Source organism: Lepisma saccharinum, chromosome 11 (assembly GCF_977018435.1).
Source record: "Lepisma saccharinum chromosome 11, izLepSacc3.1, whole genome shotgun sequence".
Lineage (NCBI taxonomy): Eukaryota > Metazoa > Arthropoda > Insecta > Zygentoma > Lepismatidae > Lepisma > Lepisma saccharinum.
The window spans coordinates 24,179,640-24,202,287 of record NC_139239.1 but is presented as its reverse complement, the minus strand read 5'-3'; the positions used below and the strand labels follow the sequence as shown (position 1 = coordinate 24,202,287).

The window sequence follows — 22,648 nt, the reverse complement described above, 5'->3', positions numbered from 1 at the left end:
TTTATGTAAGTTATTCCGTTCCTAACTACAGGTAAGCAACGCAATGAATATGCGCTGTTATATCTCTATTCTTATATAGTCTTTTTACGTAATCGTGAAATAATAATATACTATTAATTTATGTATTCTAATTAGTATTAATTTGATTTATAATTATCTTAATATAAACATTATTGTTCTTGTTATTATTATTATTAATTCCTGAGACATTGGGTTCGGACCCCCCCCCCCCTCCGGAACATATTTCTATATACGTGCCTGCCTGTCCCAGTAACTGTGGATCAAGGTGGCGCGTAGCGTTAGAGAGAAGCGAGGGAAATCTATTGGCCAGAGCGAAGCAGTAGACGCTGCTGGGAAGGCTGGTAACTTCAGTCGCATTCCTCCAATCCACGCAATTCCGTTCCTCTTGCGTCACTACTTGCGCATAGACGTGTTTTCGTTTGCCTGCTCCACAGTTAACTGGGACGAAGTATAGTTCTGAAGTAAAAGCTGTAGGGGTAACATCGCTCTCCCGATACACCGTTGCCAAGCGTACGTCTGTTTCTGTCTGTTGTTTTTATTAGCTTGTTTTACAGCGTTCGGGTGTTTTGTGTACTAATTTTCCGTGCTTTGTGTACTATTGTCCAACTTTTATCTAATAAAGGCGCTGATCAACTCTCCCCTCCCGTTTCACAGTACGTTTGGTAACATGCTGTGTATACAACGCTCATTTGTTTCGTCCCGCCAGCAACTGTCGGTGCCTTGTGACACGAAAATGTCCGATGTCAGCCGAAGAGAATTGAACTGATCGCTGATTCGTTGTTTCCCAGCCGCCAGATGGAAATGCGAGCAGTATAGTTACACACACAGTTAACGTATAAAACGGAAAAATAGATACCTCAGTTGATTATAATCTCAAGGAAGATAAAAGTTAAGAAAAAATCATTGTATCGATTGATTGATTTTGCTTCATTTCTTTTTATTCTTTTGTGCCACTTTTGGCTAATTTGAGAAGATAGCGAAGAGTGATGACATGATGAAATTGATGAATGGACACTCACAAATATCCATGCCCAGGCCGGGATTCGAACCCGGGACCCCTAGCGTCGTAGCACAATATGCTAACCACTCCACCACGGGGGCCAGATAATCATTGCATCATTCATTCATTAAAAAAGATAATAAAACAATGCCAGAATAACTTTCAAACTTACTGCTTGGTGCTACTTACTTCTGCTACTGCAGCTACTAATACTATTATTACTTCAGCTGTACATGAAAGGTATAGCTAACCCCTGTGCATTGAAGGCACATAGGGTGTGTGGAGGTAAGGCCCAACACATTCTTGATCTGTCACATTGAAGGTGATGCCATTACCCAGTTACCCATGGATTAGAAGCTGAGTGAACTCCAAAGCAGGGATATTGTTTGAAAATTTCCCACCTCACATATCACCCATCCCGGGATTCGAGCATGGGCGTCCTGCGCGGTAGTCAGACGCCTTACTAACTTATCAACCGCTGTGCAAATCACCTTCGATTGAACTTTGTACGCACCACTTGGAAGGAAAATCATCATGAATTCTCGTTCAGCAAGTCGCAACATGCCTCCTTTGCATTATGGTGGCAAGAATAGAAGTTAAAGAAAAAGCAACAATACAAATACAATAATGCAATTGCAGCCACAAATGAATGCTATCATTGCATGCACAGGCAACACTCGTAACGAGAACCGTGGCTTACCACAGTTTTCCACATAACTTAAAACTGTCGGAAACGAGGCTTACAGCAGACACCTTTGCCCATTGTACCTTAATTGAAGAATAGAAACAACTGGAGCCTGACGTTTTGCCATTCATATCTGGGCGAATATCAACAAGCGTAACACGAACATATATGTGCAGCTTGATATGCATAAAAAAGAGATGAAATATTTTCCGAACAATTATCGCATTTTCATCTACAGGGCTTAATTTGTGTTCCATGAAGTGCAACGTACAGAAAAGACTCTTCTTTCTCTTCTTTTATTGGCGCGTTTTTTATCTGTTAAGACTTCTTCGTATATAAACGCACCAGAGTCTTCCAGAAATCACATTACTTGCTGCAGAGGACCCCAGGATTGAAGTTACTTTACCTTGCACGCACAATGGCTTCAGTTAATGCAAGAGCTTTGGTATGTACTCTGCTAATATCTGTTTGGTGTATACATATGTTGTGTAATCTTCACTAACGGGTTCTTTTTAAACAATCAATCTGAACGAATTGTTTGCAACCAGAATTTGAATTGAAGTAATTGTCGAAACGATGACATTAGTGTACTTCTTGACAATTTCAATATTGATAAAATGATAAGACCTAGCAACTGTTTCCCTATAATAACAATGGCAACAATAATTTAGTTACATTTCTAAAACAATACTTGCATTTAGATGTTTTCAGCAGGTTTCACGTACCAGAAGCACTTATATTTCCTACTCATTTATCCAAAGTACAAATTCTTGATATGTGATAATAATATATATTATATGCAAAATATATTTGGAATATATTTCCGCAGAAGGGGAAACTTTAGAAATACAGATGATGGAAAATATATTTTAGAAGTGGTATATTCCTCCTTTCAGTTTGAACACTGGTTGTAACAATGGTGTGATATGCACATTTGCTTGTCCTTATCCATTTCATCTCTATTTCTTTCTCTTTTATACACACCACGTCCACTACATTTGGGGAAAGCACCTCTTCCCTCGTTCTCCTTGTGCTATTTTTATGCTTGATTTTACACGAATGAGATTTAAATATTCGTTCTATAAATTAATTGCTCCAGTCCTTTATCTACTATAGGCCTATTCCAAGAGAGATTGAATGTCAGCAGAAAGTCATTATGTTCCACACACACAAATGTATTTCGGTCACAGTAATTTGCGTTAATTATTATAAGGGATTGAAAACTACAAGAGAATCTGCTACAAGTCGTTACAGGAACATGATAACATTTGGGAGAATTAACTTGCTTGCCTGCCATCCCCTACCCCCGGCCTGGTGAAACAATGTGACAGCCTTGGCCTTATAGAACAAATAAAATATAGAAACAGTTCGCAAAAAATGAGCGCTTACTACAAATTTAATGGTTAAATGCGATATAATATTAACACAGACAACATCATATCCTAGTGACCCTTTGCTAGTGACGATGTACCAGAGCTTACTTTCTTTCATTGATCGAATTAACTCATATTACTATTTTCTAGAGGATGCAGTGGGTTATTTCTAGCATGATAGGAAAGAAATGCACTAGTAATTTGCGTACTGAATACGTGTCCATCTTCGTATGCTGTAGGCTCCTATAGTACACTTCCATTGATAAAATTAACTAACTTCGATGATTTTCTAAGGTTAGTGATAGAAAATACAAACACATACACACATTGTATTATATATATATACTAAAATATATATATATATATTTTGCAATGTAAGAAGTTTAAGTCTAAATGCATGCACGAAAAATCTATATGCACAAAGCAATATTTACTGGACAAGATAAGTTGAAAGAATTGGCTGTGAAAATTGTAATTCAACTTAAATACATTTTTGACTAATGAATTTATTAGTTGAACCTTTACGTCTTTGTAGTTGCTGTGCTTCATCATTCTTGGAGTCTTGGCAGCAACGTTCGCCGGCCATCATGAAGAACACCATGAAGAGTAAGTTGTATTCATTACAGCGGAAATATTCTGGCAAAATAGTTGTTAACTGCTTGTAGACAATATGTATCGTGTATGATTTTCCCCAATACTTTACACACAAAACGCTATAAGTCATTTCTTTTCAATGATCTGCAGAACTTCGATTGAGTTTTGTTTTAAGTCCATTTTATGCACAGATACATGATCCTTTAACATTAGTTCGGTTAACAACTTTCTAGATTGTACGTACATTCATTTACTCTTTATAACAGCAAGTCGCAACCTTTCTGACACGGCGACCTGGTGAAGTAGTTTTGTAAGTTGATCTAAACTTTATAACTTTCAACTTTATATATTAATTAGCATATGCCCTTGAAATTAAATGGTATAATCTTAAAAGTAATAGTTAGATTATGTCTAGGTGTGTTGACAAGTAGGTTTAACTAATCAACCACTGGATCTAATAGTTTCCCCATGCCAACATCATTAAGTTAATTTGATAAGTGTACTCGCAAGTCTGATAACTATATTATTAATTTAATTTTAATGATGTTGGTTGGATGCATTGTAACTGCAATGTCAAAAATTAAGTTGGGTTCTTTATTGAGACGATTTGTGTCCGAGCTTTAGAGTATTATAGAGATATAGAGTATATATATTATATATATTAGAGATGTAGAGTATTATACAAAATTTAGTTACACTTTCCGAACAGGACTACAAAGTTTTATCAAGCTCAAGTACTTAACATACCCAATAAGATAAGGAGGGCATAATATTACATAGCTTTTTCTGCTCACCCTAAAAGAGAAAATAAGAGTGTCTATTAAGAATGATGTGTATATATCTGTGTATGTATGTATACAGGGTGTAGAAATAGGACTTAACAAAAAGAACAGTAATATTTCTCTAACGAAAGCAGATATTCAGTTCTTTCAAAATGGAAATTACATAAAATCTCATGGGATTTATGAAATAACGTTGTATTCAATGTGAGACTCGTCACAGGTGTATCCACGTGATTAAATCTACATATTAAATTAACCATCACATAAGCTCATCCACTACACTTGCAGTTCGTTGGAAATTGTCAAATTGGTGATTGTTTGACTTGTTGATCTCACTTTCACCTTATACTTGGTGCAGACTACTCTTCCGGTCATTTTTTGGGCTGTTGTTGTTTTTGTAATATTATTTAAACAGGAAGATCGTTCCTTGAATGCTATAGGGCTCCATATTTGAGACACACACTCTACTGCAGTCTGAGAACTAACGGATATGCAGACTAAATTCCACAGTGTAGTGATGTTTCCTGTGAAGTTGCCTGTATCTCAAACGACACAGAAAATATCTTCGTTTGTTTTGGTTAAGACCTGTTAATACTTACATATAAATAATTATTGTTTGTAGAATATTGAACTAATTTATTTCCCCCCACTTCTTTTGCAGACATAAAAAGCACATCCATCACCATCCCAAACATTTCCACCACAAGCACCCGTACCATCACCATCATGAGCACCACCATGAACACAAGCATTATGAGTCCCACCACCATCTCCACCACAAGAAAAAGGAAACCCATGAACACAAGAAGGAGGAACACCACCACCACCATGGTGGCGGCGGCAATTGGTAAGTTGAAACTCCAATCAAGTTGCTTTAAATGATCCTGTACCTCATTGCGCTGCATCTCATCTCTCAGTACATTAGACTTCATTGAAAATATTCTGTACTCGAATAACGTTATAATGCTCTGGTTCCATTTTATAATAATCTCATGTATGCTTCGTCCACTGGAAGAACGAACTCAGCGTAAACAAATGCTTCTCACTTATGAGAAATCAATTATTAGTTAATTCTGGAAAAACTCTTCCATGTAAATTTTGCGCGCAGCAATCTTGTGTGCATTACACAGTTATTAATTTAATGAAGCTATTATAGTAAATTTATGTATCTTTTTGTATTAATTATAAACATTTGGTATCAACAATGAAGCGAGCATACTTCAAAAGTAGTTTTACTTTTCTAGTAGATGAATAATAGTAGAACTTCTCTTTGCTGCCACTAGATGTATGCTATGTCCCTAAGAGCACACCGGTTGTTGAAACAGGTTTGCCTTCTCAAAAATGAAAAAGAGCCTGTTATTATTTTTTACATAGAAAATGCAGTAAGTAAAAATGTGGATCAGTGGAACAGAACATAAATGCTTTCTCAGTCCACTGGTAAAATTATTTATAAAATCGCTATACTTGTTTTTTAGAAAAATATTACCTGAAGCATATCAGATTTCTACAAGAAAACGGTCTTTTCTACAATGGATTTTAACACACGAAACTAGTAGATAAAAACTTTGTAAACAGATCAATCTTGCAAATACAGTATAGATCAACTTAATTGATCTGCGATTCGTTTGAGGGAGTCATCAATAAATTCTGACTGATTTGTCGATATGCGTACATGCAAGATGTGAAAGTATTGTTTACAACTGTAAAGTGTATTCAAACAGTGCATCAGAATAACAAACAATGTCATATGATCTTCAATATCTCAATAGCTTTACAACAATTAGAAGTTTAAAATTTACAGTATTCAACCGTTAAAATTTAACAGTCGTCTGCCTGTTCATTTACAAAACGGAACACAGCCATTTTTATTTAAATTTGAATATTTTTCATGCTTAAAGATTTATAATGTTTGTAAATTACAGTTGCGTGCGCCATAAATATATTTAAAGAAATCAACCATTAAAATTGCATTAATTAGATTAACTATGTATTAACCGTTGCTTTTGCGGTAGTTGGATGTTAGCTAGGGTTGCCAGACGTCCCGTATATACAGGATTGTCCCCCTTTTTAAAGAAACGTCCCGGTTTCCCGGAAAATGTTCTCGGGACACCAAATTGTCCCGTATTTAGCTAAAGTAATAATAAGAGAATGAGAATAAGTCATGTTCTGAATTTTATAGTAATGCATTTGGAAAAAAAATGTCCTCTTAAAGGACGCAAAGATTCACTCAAATATTAATATAATCAAAATGTTAAAAATTAAAAATGCTTTAAACAGCATTTTTGTAATGTTTAAAAATGTTATAAAAAATAAATTTAACTATATCCATGCCTATATAATCAGTATGCCCCGTCTTTTATTTTAGAAATCTGTCAACCCTAAAGGTAGCAGAAATTGACCGTTATCTCAAGTCAACGTTTTACAGTGTAGGAAGAAAAATCGAAATTATAGCTTTTAGATAATTCAATAATGTACTTCTGCAGGAACTATGGATAATACCATTTTACACTGGAAATAAGATTGCTATCATTAACAAATCAAATCTTTGATATTCCTTCTTTAATTACCAATTTTGTCTAAGTTATGCTTTGGAATGTTTGTCGTCTTATATTTATGGACAGCCTGACTCGATAAGATGCACTGAAATGTGTCGGAGTTCATATTCGAAGCCTGGAAAATTGTCTTGCTGACTAGACAATCCAATATCGGTGAAGGTATATCCAGTTATGGCAGCACCAAGCGTAATATTTATAAATTTTCTTGTGAGATATAATTCCAGAATATTTAGCTCACTTGTTCAAATCCGGAAAATAAAAAGTGCATCTCCACCCAATAATTTCCCACGAGAGTAGTTTTTGCAATTAAAGGGGGGGGGGTGAAAAAAATGATCAAGGCTAGGGTTTCGGGGGGGGAGTAAATCCCACTCATCGCACCTAAAATATCAGATTGGGGAGATTCTAAAAAAGGGAGTATTTGTAGCATGAATCAAAGGAAACTAAATTTTCTCGCTTGGAAATTATTCCCTTGGAAGTAATATTGGAGAAAAATTCAGCTCACGAATGTTGTACTCTAAGAGGATTGCTTCGAAGATCGATATTGCTCTCCCGTTTGACATACTTGAAATCGAGAGAATAATTCCGTACTTAATGTTCAAGCTTCTTACATATTGTGATAGTTGATTGATTGATTTGGTTTATTCTCTTCTGCCACTTTTTGGCTAATCCCGAAGATGAGGATGAGTGATGATATGGTGAAGAGATATTCACAAAGAACACCCATGTCCAGACCGGGATTCGAACCCGGAGCTCCTAGCGTCGTATCGAGACGTTCAAGGACAATAAGAGTTAGTCGTGTTAACCACTCAGCTAATTCTGGAATTTATCGATTTGTGCTCAAGTATATAGTACCGGACATTCTTAAAGAAACTTGGACCTTATCTTCCTCCTTCCTCAGACTCTTGACGAGGAGTGAAAAGACGTATGGCCATCATCAGATGTCCACGTGGGTCTCCTTACAAAGATTGGCAACATTGTTGTGATGACATGACTCTTCACGTGTCGTCAAGATTGTAAGGAATATTCGAGTTTCTTGAATGTTGTCCGGAACTATATATTATAATAATCACATAGTAACAAAGAATACTGAACGTTAAACGTAATAGCCATTCGCACAGATAATATGCGTTCTTACTTTACACCGACGCACTAAAAACAATGGGTTTCTTTGAAGGTGGTTAGGCACTCCAGTATAATACCAGAAGTGGAATTTTTAATGGACTATTAAAGGGGACACTATTGGATTCCATTGCCGATTGAAACCATCTGGGTTCCCTTGCCTCATCAGGAAAATATCCCTAAAGCTACACGGTCTTCTTTTTCAAAATTATACAAGCCTTTTCTAGAACTATGTTGTGAATCTTGTAATTTTGTGAATTTACGATATTCTTTTCTTTTACAGAAACCGACAATCTTCATGCTGCTGATCTGAAGCTCCTTACACACGGCGAAAAATCTCTTTTGTACTCAAAACCAAATTTGATACTTTTCTATTGAATAAACAACATTCCTTTCTTTAGACAGGCTATAATTTAAACCATTCCTCATGCTTGTGTATCGTGTAATCCCTTAATCATATAATCGTTCCAATTAATGTGCTGTTAATCTCATGTGTGTATATGTGTGTGTGTGTACCAGCAGAAAATTCCCAAGGAAAATCAAGTTTGAGATTAGGTCGTGAAGTGTGATTGATATTGAAGTTCTCATCAATCAATCATTAAGTCATTATGAGTCCTTTTGAATGATATATATTAGTGTACTTTGCATATGAAAATGCACTCTTGTGGATACCATTTTGCTCGAATCCGAACCCCGTACCATCGGTTTAGAGATGTAGGACATGAATGCATGAATACATGACGTGTATATATGTATGTAAGTATATGTGTGGAAGGGGAGGGCAAAGATTTTCTGCCCCAAAACTATAATATGTAGTGCATTCTAATTTGATGGTAAGGTACTAGGATAAATATCGCGAGAACATGCATTTCGTGGCAAACAGAATTATCTATCACATTCATGGATACGTCGTACTTCAATATTTGTCGTATAGAAACATGGAAATTTGGAAGGAAGGGGCAAGAGGAAACCACCCCAACCCCTAGAAAATTACCGTCAATCTAAAATTGTATTTGTCACACATATAATTTTATTTCAGCCATAGTAATTTGTGTCAATTATTATAAGGGCATTTCATTATGACAAATTTTAACCGAAGAAGGGGTAACGCTATTATGGGTGAAAATATGTTTCACTTACCCACCTCCATGTATAGAAATGAAATAACTATGGACTTTTATACGTTTCATTTGTTAGATAAAGAAAAATTGGGTTCGAAATATATTATTTTGACGAGAGTTATATTTTGTGTTATTAAGACTTTTTAAGACACACCACAAACTCAATGACCAAAATTTATTTAGATATTAATAGCAACGTGTAAGGATTACAAAGATTTTTCCTTTCTTGTTACAATATTTTCCTTCAGTCTCTTTCTCCGTTTGTAATTTCCTCTTTCTCTCTTTCGATTTCTTGCTTTCTCTGTTTCTCTATCTCTTCTTTCCTATCTTCTTTGACAGTTCTCTCTCTATCACTCTTTCTTTCTCCCTTTGTGTAATCACTCTCGCCACTAGGTGGCAGCACTGCTATCCCCACCATTTCGAGGTCTTGGTTCTGTTCCAATTTAACTCTTAATTCCGTCCCTTCCTCTTTCAATTTTTTTCCTAATTAATTTTTCTCAGTTCTTCGTTGCTTCACTGAAATGAACACGCTGTTGATTTTCTTAATAAAAGAAAATATGTAGATTCGATTCTGACTGTTTGTATTTGCTGTGAGTTCAGGAAGAGTACGGTCAGATGGAACACTGGGAGTCAAAGCCTTTACGGAACAGAACACTAATTTCAACAGTTCATTCAATTGTCACCGAACGTGCACAAAAAAAAGGCACTATCAGGAAACGACTATTGTTTGTTGATATATGCAGTCGCAGTGTTTATGTTACGTATGCAAATTGCTACGGAAACAATCTGCCCAAGCAATTTCGTCTCGTGTTGAATATATTTTCCACGTAACAAGACCCATTACAAATTCTGATTGCCCCGTTGCACTGTCTGTGACTTTCCTAAAATGCATTTAAGTACATTGACAGTTGCTCTAATGTTCGTCTTTCCAACGAAAAAACCAAAGGCAGGTAGCTATATTGCTTCTTGCATTGTAGGGTTGCTATGTCATTTAATCACGTTTCACCTTGTCCCCTCTGTACGTGAACACCATGCCCATGAATAAAAGCCCATTGAAACCCAGGAAATGGGAGCTTTGTGTCATGTCGACTATCCATTATGGGAAATGTATAGCAGTTCGTTGAGGGCAAAGGTGAATACTTTCTGTTCATCCCGTTCTCTTGTGTATTGCATTTGGGTGAATCGCAGGCATAATGCTGGGAGAATAATGCTGAATGGGGAATCATCACGTGGCTCGGCAATTACCCAGCATGCTCTTTGATGACGCTGCACGACGAATTAATGCCTCAAGTTTGTTTACTTTCTTGTTTTACAACTCCAAATCCTGTCTTTTTATATGTCTCAAATGCTAGAATTTCGAATCAGCAGGTTGCTTGGTTATTTTGATAACCTTTGTTTCAATTTTATGAAAACTTAAGCAAAAATCTAGGATCGGCCAGGACTTTAACCCGGTATCAAGCCAGTCCTGTTTGGTTTTTCTCTTCCGCTGATTCTATCTGTATAAGAGTTATCTCGGTAATACTGCAGCAGATGATTCAACGTTTCCAAGTATCTCCTAACGTGAAGGTGTAGCTATAATACTCAACTTTTGGCAAACACAGGAGATGTATTGCGTACAATTTTCTATTTGGTCACATATACGCGTATGCGTGTATGTGTTTTTCAACTTCATGTTGAATTGTTGGAATTTTTAACCACAACGAAGTTTCAGACATTGATTCTGTCTCTGTCTTCAGGGTAGTGTACGGTCACCGGCAAAAAATGGGACACGTAGATCCTGAAATGCACGCTTCCCTGCAAGGCGTTAGGTGTGTTGCCTAACTCTACGGCAATTTCTACCGCGGCCTAATGTTAGGCCGGGGACTGTACATATGCACAAACTGGTTCTGTCTCCGTCTTCAGGGTAGTGTAGAGAATCAGTCTCCAAAATATCGGTAAGCAAAAATAATGAACCAAGTGCAGTGGTTAAAGTAGAAACAATTCACCATGAATGAACCACTACTGTTCAATTTTATCGTTTGATGTTTAGGAATGACCACGTTTTGTAAACATGGCGTTTGCACAGGTTTGGACAATCATTAATCTCTCTGGGTTAGTAAACTCTATGTTGAGGCAAAAATGACATTGTAAATAGCCTAATGTGACTAAATCTTATGAACATACTAGCTGATTGCCCGGCGTTGCGCGGGTAATTTATTTATCCTAATCTTCTATTAGACAGGATAATAATGTCCTGACACTGTCGCTTGGTACACTTTTGCAGATGTTTTCACACCATGTTCACAGAAGCGTAGGTCAGTTGTGCCATCGTACGTAACTATAGTGTAAAATGAACTTGGAGGGAGTTGAACGGCATTGGGAGTGTCACTATTCATCTTAGCGACCCCGAAAACTATGGATTCCACACTAATATCGGTCATTTTACATGTCACCCCTTCCCACCACCCCCCTAGGGGTGTCAGGGGTGTCTTGGAGTTGAATGACATTGGGAGTGTCATTATTCATCATAGCGACCCCGAAGACTATGGATTCCACACAAATATCGTTTTACGTGTCACCTCCTTCCCGCCCCCACCCCTAGGGATGCCAGGGGTGTCTTACCCCCACAGTATTTCTTTCCAGATTGTAAGTCATACGTGTACCAAGTTTGGTTGAAATCGCTCAAGGCGTTCCAGAGTTATGTTGGAACAAACAAACACACACATATACACATATACACACATTCATCCATTTATATATGTATATATATAATATAATATAATATATATATATATACGTAGTCATATCATAAATTCTGTTACAAAGTTAATAATGAACTACAGGCGCAGTGAGCAAGCTAATGTATTAATATTGGGATGTTACAAAGGTACAGGTCTTGCCAACACAGAACACCAATCACTGTTGAAAATGGCCACCTCTGGCCTTCACACAGGTCCGAAGTCTCTGAGGCCAGTCATCGATCGCAGCACGCACGGTCTCCAGGGAAAAGTCCCCCACTGCCTTCACAAGAGAACGCTTGAGACTCGCAAGGTTCGGATGCCTCTTCCTACAGACCATACCCTCCAAAACGGACCACAACCTGTAGTCCAATGGGCTGAGGTCGGAGCTGCTGGAGGTCCAAATCAGCCGGAGCAATGAAATCAGGCACATTCCTCTGAAGCCACTCGTGTGTGGTCTTTGCCTTGTGGGCCGGTGCTGAGTCCTGCTGGAAGCTCAACGGCTCATTGTTGAACATGATGCTGGTCAACGATTTCACAATGGCTCCAACGCTGTCGCTTGGTACACTTTTGCAGATGTTTTCACACCATGTTCACAGAAGCGTAGGTCAGTTGTGCCATCGTACGAAACCCCCCACCAAACCATCACTGAGGCGGGATGATGGCCTCTGAGGATCCGTGGCGTGTTTTCACGAGCTTTCTGGGATGTCGAGGTATAAACACGGTCGTTTTGACGATTGTAAGACTCTTCAATCGTGAAGATTTTTTCGTCCGTGAAAAGGATCCTCCTGTGGCCACCATTTGCGTAACGCTGAAGGAGTCTTTTTTTATGCTCCCTCTGGACCTTAAGCTGTGGAGTGAGGAAGTGACCAGTACTTCGCCGATAAGCGCGGAGTCCTAGGTCACTTCGGAGCACACGCGACATTGACATTTTCTGTTGATGGTCCGATGCACGAACATCCTGCTGATATTCAGCTTTTTCAGGGTGTTGAAGATGTCGTGATTTGCCAACTTTGTGCAGTGCGATTACTGCCACACGGTTCTCGTATACACCCCACTCCATTCGACTTGTAGTGAAATTCACCTTTCCGCTACCACTGGTTGTTGTTTGATCCAACATTGCGGGGTTACCTTACTAACCAGTGTTGCCATCCCTGTCTAAACTTTGTAACAGAATTTATGATATGACTAGGTATAACAATCTATTTAGAATTATAGCCTAACAATTAACGTTCGAAAGTTCTAAATTAGTTAACAAATAGCTCTTAATAGCTACATACTGTACATTAATTTATTCATGATTATTAAGAATAACGTCATATACAGAAAACACATGCAATGTAACACTTCAACACTTTCGATCAACACTTTCGTATATTTATTATTTTCAAATATAGCCACCACTACATGTCTTAGAGATGTTCTTTTAGAATTATACAAGAGCAATTACCCTTTACGACATCTTTCAAAGAAGAAGAAGTGTTCAATTTCAACATCGAAGTGCAAATAATATGAACGTATACAGTAAGAAATAATACATGATGAATATTTGTTGTGCACGTATTTATGTCAATAACGTATGTGATCAATCACTTGGAAATTTAATTCAATAATATCTCAATTCAATTTTCTCTCAACGTGTTTCTCTAATTATCCAATAATTATTATAATCGAATGATTGGCCATTTAAATTACAAATTTATTCGATAGGAAGGCTTTTAAATCAATAGAACAATGAACAAAACCACACATAGAATATTCACGATGTGGCTATATCAAATTTTTAATTTTAACATACCTGTCAAATAAGTAAGAAAACGCAGATTTAAAATAATTGTAAAACTGTAGCCAATAGGCAAGTATTGATTAAGAAAAACTTATTAATGTTTGTTTATTATTGGAAGTTCCATCTGTTAAAATGTGTTTAAATGCTTAAATTGTACTGATCATAAGTTCCAAGTGAATGTACTCTGCCCAATAAGGTAGAGGAGACCGGGGTTCGTTGCGACAAAACGAGGATATTTTTTTCTTTCTCTTAACGTTTTCTTTATTTTCACAGTTGAATTTTCTGGGCCCAGTATTTGGAACAGGACGAATGTACACGTTTACATGGGACGACATCATATAGTGTCGAAGGGAGCTTGATCTGGTGTATTTGCTGTTTGGTGCTTGCCTACATCCACTGGAGAATACTTGTCTGTGGCCTCACTAGCCAGTGTGAGTTCCTGTGCACCCTCTTTCATACAAATATTGCATGTTGTTGGCTGTATATCAAGGGGTGGCACAAGTAGATCCTTTTGCTGACTAGCATACTTCATCGTGGAGGAGTGATGTGGTTATTGTAGACCTAGAGCAAAGTCCCCTACACGATCTTCATAACGTGATCACAACCTTCATTGTCCATGAAATGATCGGTAGCTGCATAGGATGGCATAACACCACTAACAGTGAATATGTCTCTGTTAAAAGCATATACCTGTGATTTGGGATTCATCCTGAATTTTTGTTGCATTTATACCAATAGAAAATGCTATTTTTACAATGGGTTGAATGTCGTAAATACTAATTGTACATCCAGGATTATTTTTCATCCACCAGTCACTAGCAATCGAAACAAATTTCTCAAAAGAAGCGTACACTCCTCTGTCCAGAGGTTGTAATTAATAGATCTTGTGGGGTGGAAAGCAAAACAACACCATTTTATTTCGCATGTTCAGTGACCATCACCGGAACATGGGAATCATGGTTGTCGAGTAGTAAATAATAGAACACGATGTTGATTCGAGCCTTGGGTTTATTTCATAAAATGCTTCATAAATTACAAGAAGGAGATATTGTTATAAAATTTAAATTTTAAAACTGCTATACACACGGAGCACTTAACAGTTAGGCTACTGCACTGCAATTAAGCTTTATAGCTTAGCTCAAGTACTTACTAATGGGGTTAGTTGTGATAAACGAGGTTAGTTGTGACAGCTGTCACCACCTACTCCTTACTTTTGTGTCACAACTAGCGCCATATGTACTTTTTCACTTCTAACCCATCAATCTCAACTTCAAGTTTAAATTTACTTGAACTAACACCTCTTACATACTGACTATAACTAATATAATTCTCAGGATATATTACTGCTGTTTGAGGCTATATTGAAAACTGTAGAGAACAAAATAATATTTACCAGAGAAATTAGCTAAAATCTCACAAAAACAAAACTCATCTCTGGCGAGAAGCACACAACTGGCAAACAATGAATAAGAAAAGCGTCTGCCAATGAGCCACCAGTGTCAACAACAAACAAATATCACTAATACTTTCCACGGAACAGTGCTTGCCATAACTAGACCCATCACACCAAGGCCGGTCTCCTCTAGCGTTATTGATACCATGGCATACCAAAAGTATTTTTTCTTTCGGTAGAGGGCATCCCTGAATGCTCAATAAATATCAGGATTTTATGAATCGAATTATTTCTAGTTATTTAAGATTTATCTAACATTTATATTTGCTCTAGGAACGAAAAATAACAGCATGATTACATATTTGTCCCGCCAGAACTTCATAAATTCAAGATCCTATTGTGCTAGGTTTCGTTGAACTTCGACATATTTTAGATAAGGAGTAACAACGAAATGCCAAAAGTATTTGAGAATTAATTCGCTGAGAGGAGTAAATAGGAGATGAATAAATTACCAAGGCAATTTACTATACTTTTGAGGAGCAATAACTATACATTATCATCATTGTTATACTACAAACCTAACTGTAAAAAGCTTAAGTCCCGATGGCGTAGTGGTAACATCGTTACCTTGTAATCAAGGAGTCCCGGGTTTGATACCCAGCGGAGGACATTGCACAGTGGTTCGGATCCCACTTTAAACTGTAGGTCCAGTTCCGATTAACCTTTCTGTGGATAAAGTGGACTTAAAAAACTTCAACAAAAGTACTTTTCCAGGTGGCACGTGTCGCTCGTCATTTCGGTCTGAAAGCTCCGTTAATGAGAGATAGACTGAACGAGAAAATAGATTTTACAACGAAGCGACAAGCGACACATGTCGTGTATCACTTGAATATTTCGTCATGTCTCTACGGTGTGCTTCGTGTGGTTGCTTCGTTGCCAAGTGACATGTGCCACATGGTGCTTTGAAGCGAAATCTCGCTTAGCTTTCAGACCGAAGTGACAAGATACAAGCAACACGAACCTTCAGAAATAAATGCAACCTTTCGTACCGGAGTGACACGACGAGCTGCACATGCCGCTTTTCGCTTGCGTGTCACTTGGACTAGGCCGTTTACTCAATCACGTGCATCGACTTGCCTCGGTCTGTTTGCCGCGCATGCGAAGTGAATGATTTTCCACAGACTGAAGGAAATAGTTTATTCTGGTGTTTGCAGTTTGTGGTCAAGTGTTGCTTGTTACATCGGTGTCAAAGCTCCCTAGCAAAGATTATTTATTATATTTTTTTGTGCTTGTATTGTATAAATTATATTCACAGACAAATTAATCGAAAGGTTGCACGCTGCAACTTAGTGGGTAATTTGAAAACATGGAAAATTAAAAACCTGAACTTCTCGAAAACGGAGGGTGATGGAAATAAACTAAAAGCTGTTCCAGAATTAGCTATCAAGGGACTATAATAAACCACAATCAGAACAAAAACATCGGAACTCATGTCGACCAGTAATTGTTATTAATTGGCTATTTTAATAATATTTTTAATTTATTAATCTTAATAACCTATATATGATACGCCTATTATCTCTATTCATATTGAGGGTTAGGCGTAGAGCTGACAACTCTGCACTGTAAAAAAAGTTATGTCAAGAAAGAGTAACATGAGTCCATGGATGTTCCTAAGGTAAAATGTTCCGGAGGTAAAATAGTCCTCAATTCGGATCTCCGGGCGGGGATTACTTTAGGAGGTCCCTAGACTAAGGATATGGTGTACAGTAGGAATAAGGATATTAAATTAGGCACCTGGAATGTTCTGAGCCTTTACCGGCCTGGGGCATTTTAGTCTACAATTAATGAGATAGTTAAGTAAAGGCTCTAGCAATTTGAACGTCAGAACTTTGAAAGAGTGTTGTGGCAACACTAACTGGAATGACGAGATGGAACTGTGATATCTGTGTGCAGTAGTCTGTGGCAAGTTATCATGGAGAGATACACAATGCAACAACGCATAGAAATTATTCGAATTTATTCTCAAAATTCGTGTTCAGTTCGACAGACATTTCGTGCATTGAGAGGGTCAACATAATCGATCGACAGAACAAAGAAAACTGTAGGATTTGGGCAGATGAAAATCCGCAAGTGATTCTGAACGTATCCCTTCATCCTAAGAAAGTGACTGTGTGCTGTGGTTTTTGGGCCAATGGTGTGATCGGTCCTTAATTTTTTGAGGACCAACATGGAAATCAAGTGACTGTCATTGGGGAGCGATACAGGAATATGGTGGTGCAGTTTTTGTGGCCTAAACTGGCAAATCGTGACATCAACAATGTGTTTTCCCAACAGGATTGTACAACTTGCCACACAGCTCGCCAAACAATGGAATTTTTGCAGGAAAAGTTCCCCGGACGAGTTCTGTCCAGAAAGGGTGATGTGAACTGGCCACCAAGATAATGTGACCTAACCCCCCTGAATTATTTTCTATGGAGTTATGTCAAATCTAAGGTCTGTGAGACTAAGCCACGCACAGTTCGTGACCTGAAACGGAAAATCGAACGAACGTTTGCGGCTATACCGCTCAATATGTGTGCAGACGTGCTGAAAAATTGGACATTCAGATTCCATTCCAACCACCGAAGCAGAGGAGGATATTTGAACGACATATTGTTCAAAACATAATGCCATTGTTTGCTATTCAAAATAAAATAAAAAATAGTATATGTCATTATCACTTGTGGTTTTCATTCTATCTAATTTTAAAGATCTGAAGTACAAATTGATAGACCCTATATAAATTAGACATTGTAAGAGAACTGTAGGAAGGCCAAGACAAAGATGGAGGGATAACGTTGAGGTGGACCTAAGGGGAATCGGTAAGGATGAAAAAGATTGGATTAATCTTGCCCAGGATAGGCTTGTATTGCTGCAGACATAAACCTTCGGCTTTAAAGAAGCTAGAGTTTTAGTTAGAGAGAGTTATTATTTGATTCCATTTGAGACTCATAGTTTGAACCCCTCCCGAAATGTGGTTCTAGATAAGCGCCTGATGCCATCCTCTGTTTTTCTGTTTTATTGTTGTTGTTTCTACTGATGTTAGTTTTAGTATAATATGGTCGTTCAGCCCTGTATTGAAACTTTCAGCAATTAGATTCTTGGCCTACACAACATTCCAACAGCAGATAGACAAAATTACGGGCCATCGTCCCCGGCATTATGTGGGCTGCAACCCACTGGCACGTCCCTCCTTCACGGACAGTGATCAGACGGTGATTTCAAGAACGTAGATAATGATCAGAACCTTCATTAGCAAAATTCTTCCTGATTTTCTTCCGTGATACAATGCTTCATCAACCTCGACGAACAGAAATGAGAATTATTTTCGCAAAGAGAGAAGTGAAATTTCATTTCACCTTTCACGATTACCCAGTTGTATAAATGCCTGGCACATTGCTCACAACTTTAGAACTGCAGAGGACTCCAAGAACTCAACATTTCAGAATGGCTTCAATGAATGCAAGAGCTCTGGTAGAAAACATTGTTTCCTATTGGTTCAAAGGGTTACGTTGTAGGCACACAGAAATTTAATTTTTATTAAGCTAGTAATCGATTTCCATATTTCTTTAAGTATATGGTACTCGCCTTACGACTGTTCCTTCACACACATCTGATAAAAAGCAGGAAAGTTCAGAATTTACTTAGTAGAGTCATATTACTTTCGTAAAGTCTCCAGTTGGCTGCACGAGCCTACCTATTAAGCCTAGCATCAATGCAGAGAGTGAACAAGGGATATAGCGATAGGTGCTGGACAGAGTCAACGTCTCAATTCGTGATTGGTGGCTTCAGGAGAGGCAACTCGCTCTGAAAGTACAAGTGTACAACAGGCCGGAGATGTTAACAAAGTAATTGCACTCTACAAATGTTGTACCAAAATAATATAGGGTATGTATGCACGTTGTACGAAGAAAAAGGGACAGATATTTGTTTATTAATATTTGTTTTGGGGCTGACATATATCCTTACTGGTTTACAGACGTAGCAAATTGTCTAATGTAAAGAACTAACTGGAGCCAGGTTGTTACAATGGAAATCGTATCGGTAGCCAATACTGCTTAATATTTTTGGATTGTTGTTATTGAGTTATTTAACGTCATTTGGCATATTTATACCGGCAGAATAAACGAAGTAGGAAAAATGAGAGATCAAAGGATAGGGGGAAAGAGGCAAAGATGGATTTGAAGCGCCACTGACAATCCTAAAATATACCATCCCATAGTTAGTTTGGAGTGACTCGGAAAACCACAGAGACGCGAGGGGATAATCGCGTACTTACAGGATAAAGCTTGAAAAACAACTTTCTTGATACTGTTGTTGCCCGACAATTGTTACATACGACTAGAAGGGAGTATCATGTGTTTTACTTTATCTATTCATGAAGGTTGCACAAGGTTGCTTCATTTTAGAATTGACCAACTGCTGATCTGCATATAATTTCAAGTCTCTGAGTTAGTGCTCGTATACCTTTGGGATGAACGTGAAGTCACTTATGAGCCACTGCGAAGGTTTTTCACCAATCTGCCTGAGAACTGAAGCCACTGTCAAATTTCTTCCCACCATTCCTAAACTTTCTAGTGTGGTAAGCATAAATAGAGATATGGATTCTCATTTGCCGTATAATTTCTATACGTTCTAGGCTTCTAGAGCGCAAGAAACCATTACCGTTCAATGGTGCAACTGTGTGAAGGAGACGCCATCTTTAAAATGACAAAAGTGGCGTCTTGAAGTTCACTTGATCAGTGTTGCAGCCTTGCGGTCGTTTCGTAAATCATAGTTGATGCTTCATGTAAGTCTGAGCTGTATATAGGTTGTCTCACAATTACTGTCTGGGTTTTAAGGTTTTTATTTAATCCCTCCACGTATCTTGCGTTTCTTCGTGATGTTGGCGTAACTGATAATTTGTGTACTTGCATCGTAGGAAACTTTTCCCCACAATCAAATGATTTCCTAAAGCTTAAACTAGTGATTATGTCACACATGCATGGAAACTATGGAAACAAATAGTGTTCATTAGGATTACTGCAGATATCCTTGAGTAATAATATTCGACCTTATTAACGTTGGATTCGAACAGTACTAGCAATGCTGTAATAGGTGATGACCTTCTGCATTATAAACTTCACCCATAATTCCATATTTTGTTAATTACCTTTCAGTTGCTGTGCTTCATCGTTCTTGGAGTCTTGGCGGTCACTTTCGCCGGTCATCACGAGGAACATCACGAAGAGTAAGTGGAATATGCAGAAAAATTAATATTTCATTTTTATAATGTTGCTAACTAAAATTTAATATTAAAGACAAAAATGTATTCTGGAGTATTTTTTTCAATGAGAAAATGGAACTTTTATCTATTTTTATTGCGGATGCTGAAAACATTAATTAATGAATATCAGTTGAAAGAGAAGTACATTAACATATTTACTCTCTTGCGGAATAGAAAATACATTAGCATAACTCTTTAATGTATTTACGTTCATCTTGAATAAGGAAATCAAAATATTTACTATATCATCAAGGTTTAAATTAATTTGGTAGATTTTGGAGTCATAAATGATTACTTCATGCGATAACTAGTCAGAAATGATAAGCATTTCTTGTTTTCTGATAGAAACTACTTCCATTGAGGCAATTGGAAGGTAATGACTTGTAGTTATGGATTTCATAATTCGATTTATTTGTAGTCTAGCATGTATAGTTTTCATTAATAAATTAGTGAATTGATAGAGGGCAATAGGCCTAACCTCCAAAACTTTATGGAAGTTAAACTAACAATTTTCATAGGTTTTATAATGGACAGTCACATTAATGTATTAATTGTAAGTTAAACGTAACATGGGTCAAACAAATAGTAAACATTACTGTAACAATTTGAAATAACTTGAGAGAGAAAATAATTGAAAACTCGCAAGATATTAATGTTAGGCAATTATTAAAGAAGATACACCAAGTTTTATTAGTGTCTGTTCTCTAACTCAAAATTAAGTAGGAATTGTTATCTATTTTTGCAGACACAAGAAGCATATTGAACACCATCCTAAACATTTCCACCATAAGCACCCGTACCACCACCACCATGATCACACCCATGAACACAAGCACTACGAATCCCACCACCATGTCCACCATAAGAAGAAGGAATCCCATGAACACAAGAAGGAGGAACACCATCATCGTCGTTGGTAAGATTTGCTTTAACAAGAGTTTTGATAAATGGTAATATAATACGTACTTATTAGCAACACAACTTTTAGCATACAGGCAAAGAAGTACTGTTAGTAAAAGTATGCACAAATATTGACCTTCGTTACTAGACCTTTCTGGAAAGTACTAGAACGTTAGTCTGTCTACCATGTAGTCTAGAAAGTAGATTCATGCAGGAAAACGAGGCTCTGGTGGCTTGTCATTTTCAAATCAATCCATTTAGTCGGACAACCCCAAAACAGAATCAATTTTATTCAATGTCATAAAGAGAATTATTAATATCTTTAGGTAGAGTTTAAGGAGAAATCTTCACCTACTGTTGTTCTATTACGATGTACGAACGTAGAAGTAAATAGTTGAAGTACAAGTTTGTAGTTTGTGTCATATTTTAGTTCTGAAGATAGCCTATATTATTAATAACTATTATCACCAAACATAACTATGTTTTTCAGTGGTAAATTATATAGTATATCCAGTAATGTTTTACATTGATCGATAACATTGCAAATAGAATGAACTTATTTATCCGAACACGGAAACTGAGCAAACATTAAGTAAATTTTGAACTCATCAATAATATTTTCAATTAATTGTTATTTCTTTCTTCTTTTTCAGATATGGCGCTAGTATCGAGTCTATGTAATTTTATATAAAATTTCCTATTTTTGTATGAAAATAAATGTGATTTATATACTGCAATAATATTGCATTTATTTGTTTTAACCCAACTACTAGTAAAAATCCATACAAAGTGTACTTCTCATTCAAATTTATTTTATTCATGTTATTTGAAGAAATGCTTTTCTGCAAATTCCTTTTATTTTTTTGAGGATTTTAATATTTTACAGCTATATACACATTGAACTAACCTTGTTTTGCCAAATGGCTTATCACTACACGATAATGTGATTTATGACGCAATTTTAGGCGAAGCGGGAATCACCGGTTTGCCCATTTTCCCATTTCGCATATTTTAAGCTGAAGGGAGAATAGGCTATTTCACGTGAAGAAAATGTGGGGGAACTTGCATCACACTGTCTCTATTGTGATGCACAACGTCGATACCAACAAATTTAGAGCACATCCTTAATATAAACAGAAAATGAAAGACGAAATTGATACAAAACTGCCCATTTGTCTTACTCTATCAGTTAACTCTAACCATTGCTACGTCCCTCTCATTCGTGGGTACGTTAAGGTAAGGCTCCACGTTATGGGCGCCACTAATGCTACGCCCCTTGTGGGTACGTACTTAA

At 37.2% G+C, this 22,648-nt stretch overlaps 2 protein-coding genes across 2 annotated transcripts; both read left to right on the top strand.

Annotated features, from left to right (window-relative positions):
* Nucleotides 1-2,023: 2,023 nt before the first annotated feature.
* On the top strand, nucleotides 2,024-8,529 carry LOC145995180 (uncharacterized). The gene is made up of 4 exons (XM_083131732.1): nucleotides 2,024-2,151; nucleotides 3,615-3,685; nucleotides 5,117-5,302; nucleotides 8,413-8,529. Exons 1-4 carry the CDS (start codon nucleotides 2,138-2,140, stop codon nucleotides 8,505-8,507), a joined length of 366 nt encoding a protein of 121 aa, XP_082987858.1. The 5' UTR covers nucleotides 2,024-2,137; the 3' UTR covers nucleotides 8,508-8,529.
* Nucleotides 8,530-18,572: 10,043 nt separating this feature from the next.
* On the top strand, nucleotides 18,573-21,374 carry LOC145994973 (uncharacterized). The gene is made up of 3 exons (XM_083131507.1): nucleotides 18,573-18,662; nucleotides 20,348-20,418; nucleotides 21,200-21,374. The coding sequence occupies exons 1-3, from the start codon at nucleotides 18,573-18,575 to the stop codon at nucleotides 21,372-21,374; spliced, it is 336 nt and encodes a 111-aa protein (XP_082987633.1).
* Nucleotides 21,375-22,648: the final 1,274 nt, after the last annotated feature.

Excerpts from the sequence above, each read along its gene's own strand:
- LOC145995180 (XM_083131732.1), top strand. Across the intron at positions 3,686-5,116 it reads CATGAAGAACACCATGAAGA|ACATAAAAAGCACATCCATC; the intron begins GTAAGTTGTATT and ends CTTCTTTTGCAG. Across the intron at positions 5,303-8,412 it reads CATGGTGGCGGCGGCAATTG|AAACCGACAATCTTCATGCT; the intron begins GTAAGTTGAAAC and ends TTTCTTTTACAG.
- LOC145994973 (XM_083131507.1), top strand. The coding sequence starts at position 18,573 with ATGCCTGGCACATTGCTCACAACTTTAGAACTGCAGAGGACTCCAAGA. Across the intron at positions 18,663-20,347 it reads CAATGAATGCAAGAGCTCTG|TTGCTGTGCTTCATCGTTCT; the intron begins GTAGAAAACATT and ends ATTACCTTTCAG. Across the intron at positions 20,419-21,199 it reads CACGAGGAACATCACGAAGA|ACACAAGAAGCATATTGAAC; the intron begins GTAAGTGGAATA and ends CTATTTTTGCAG.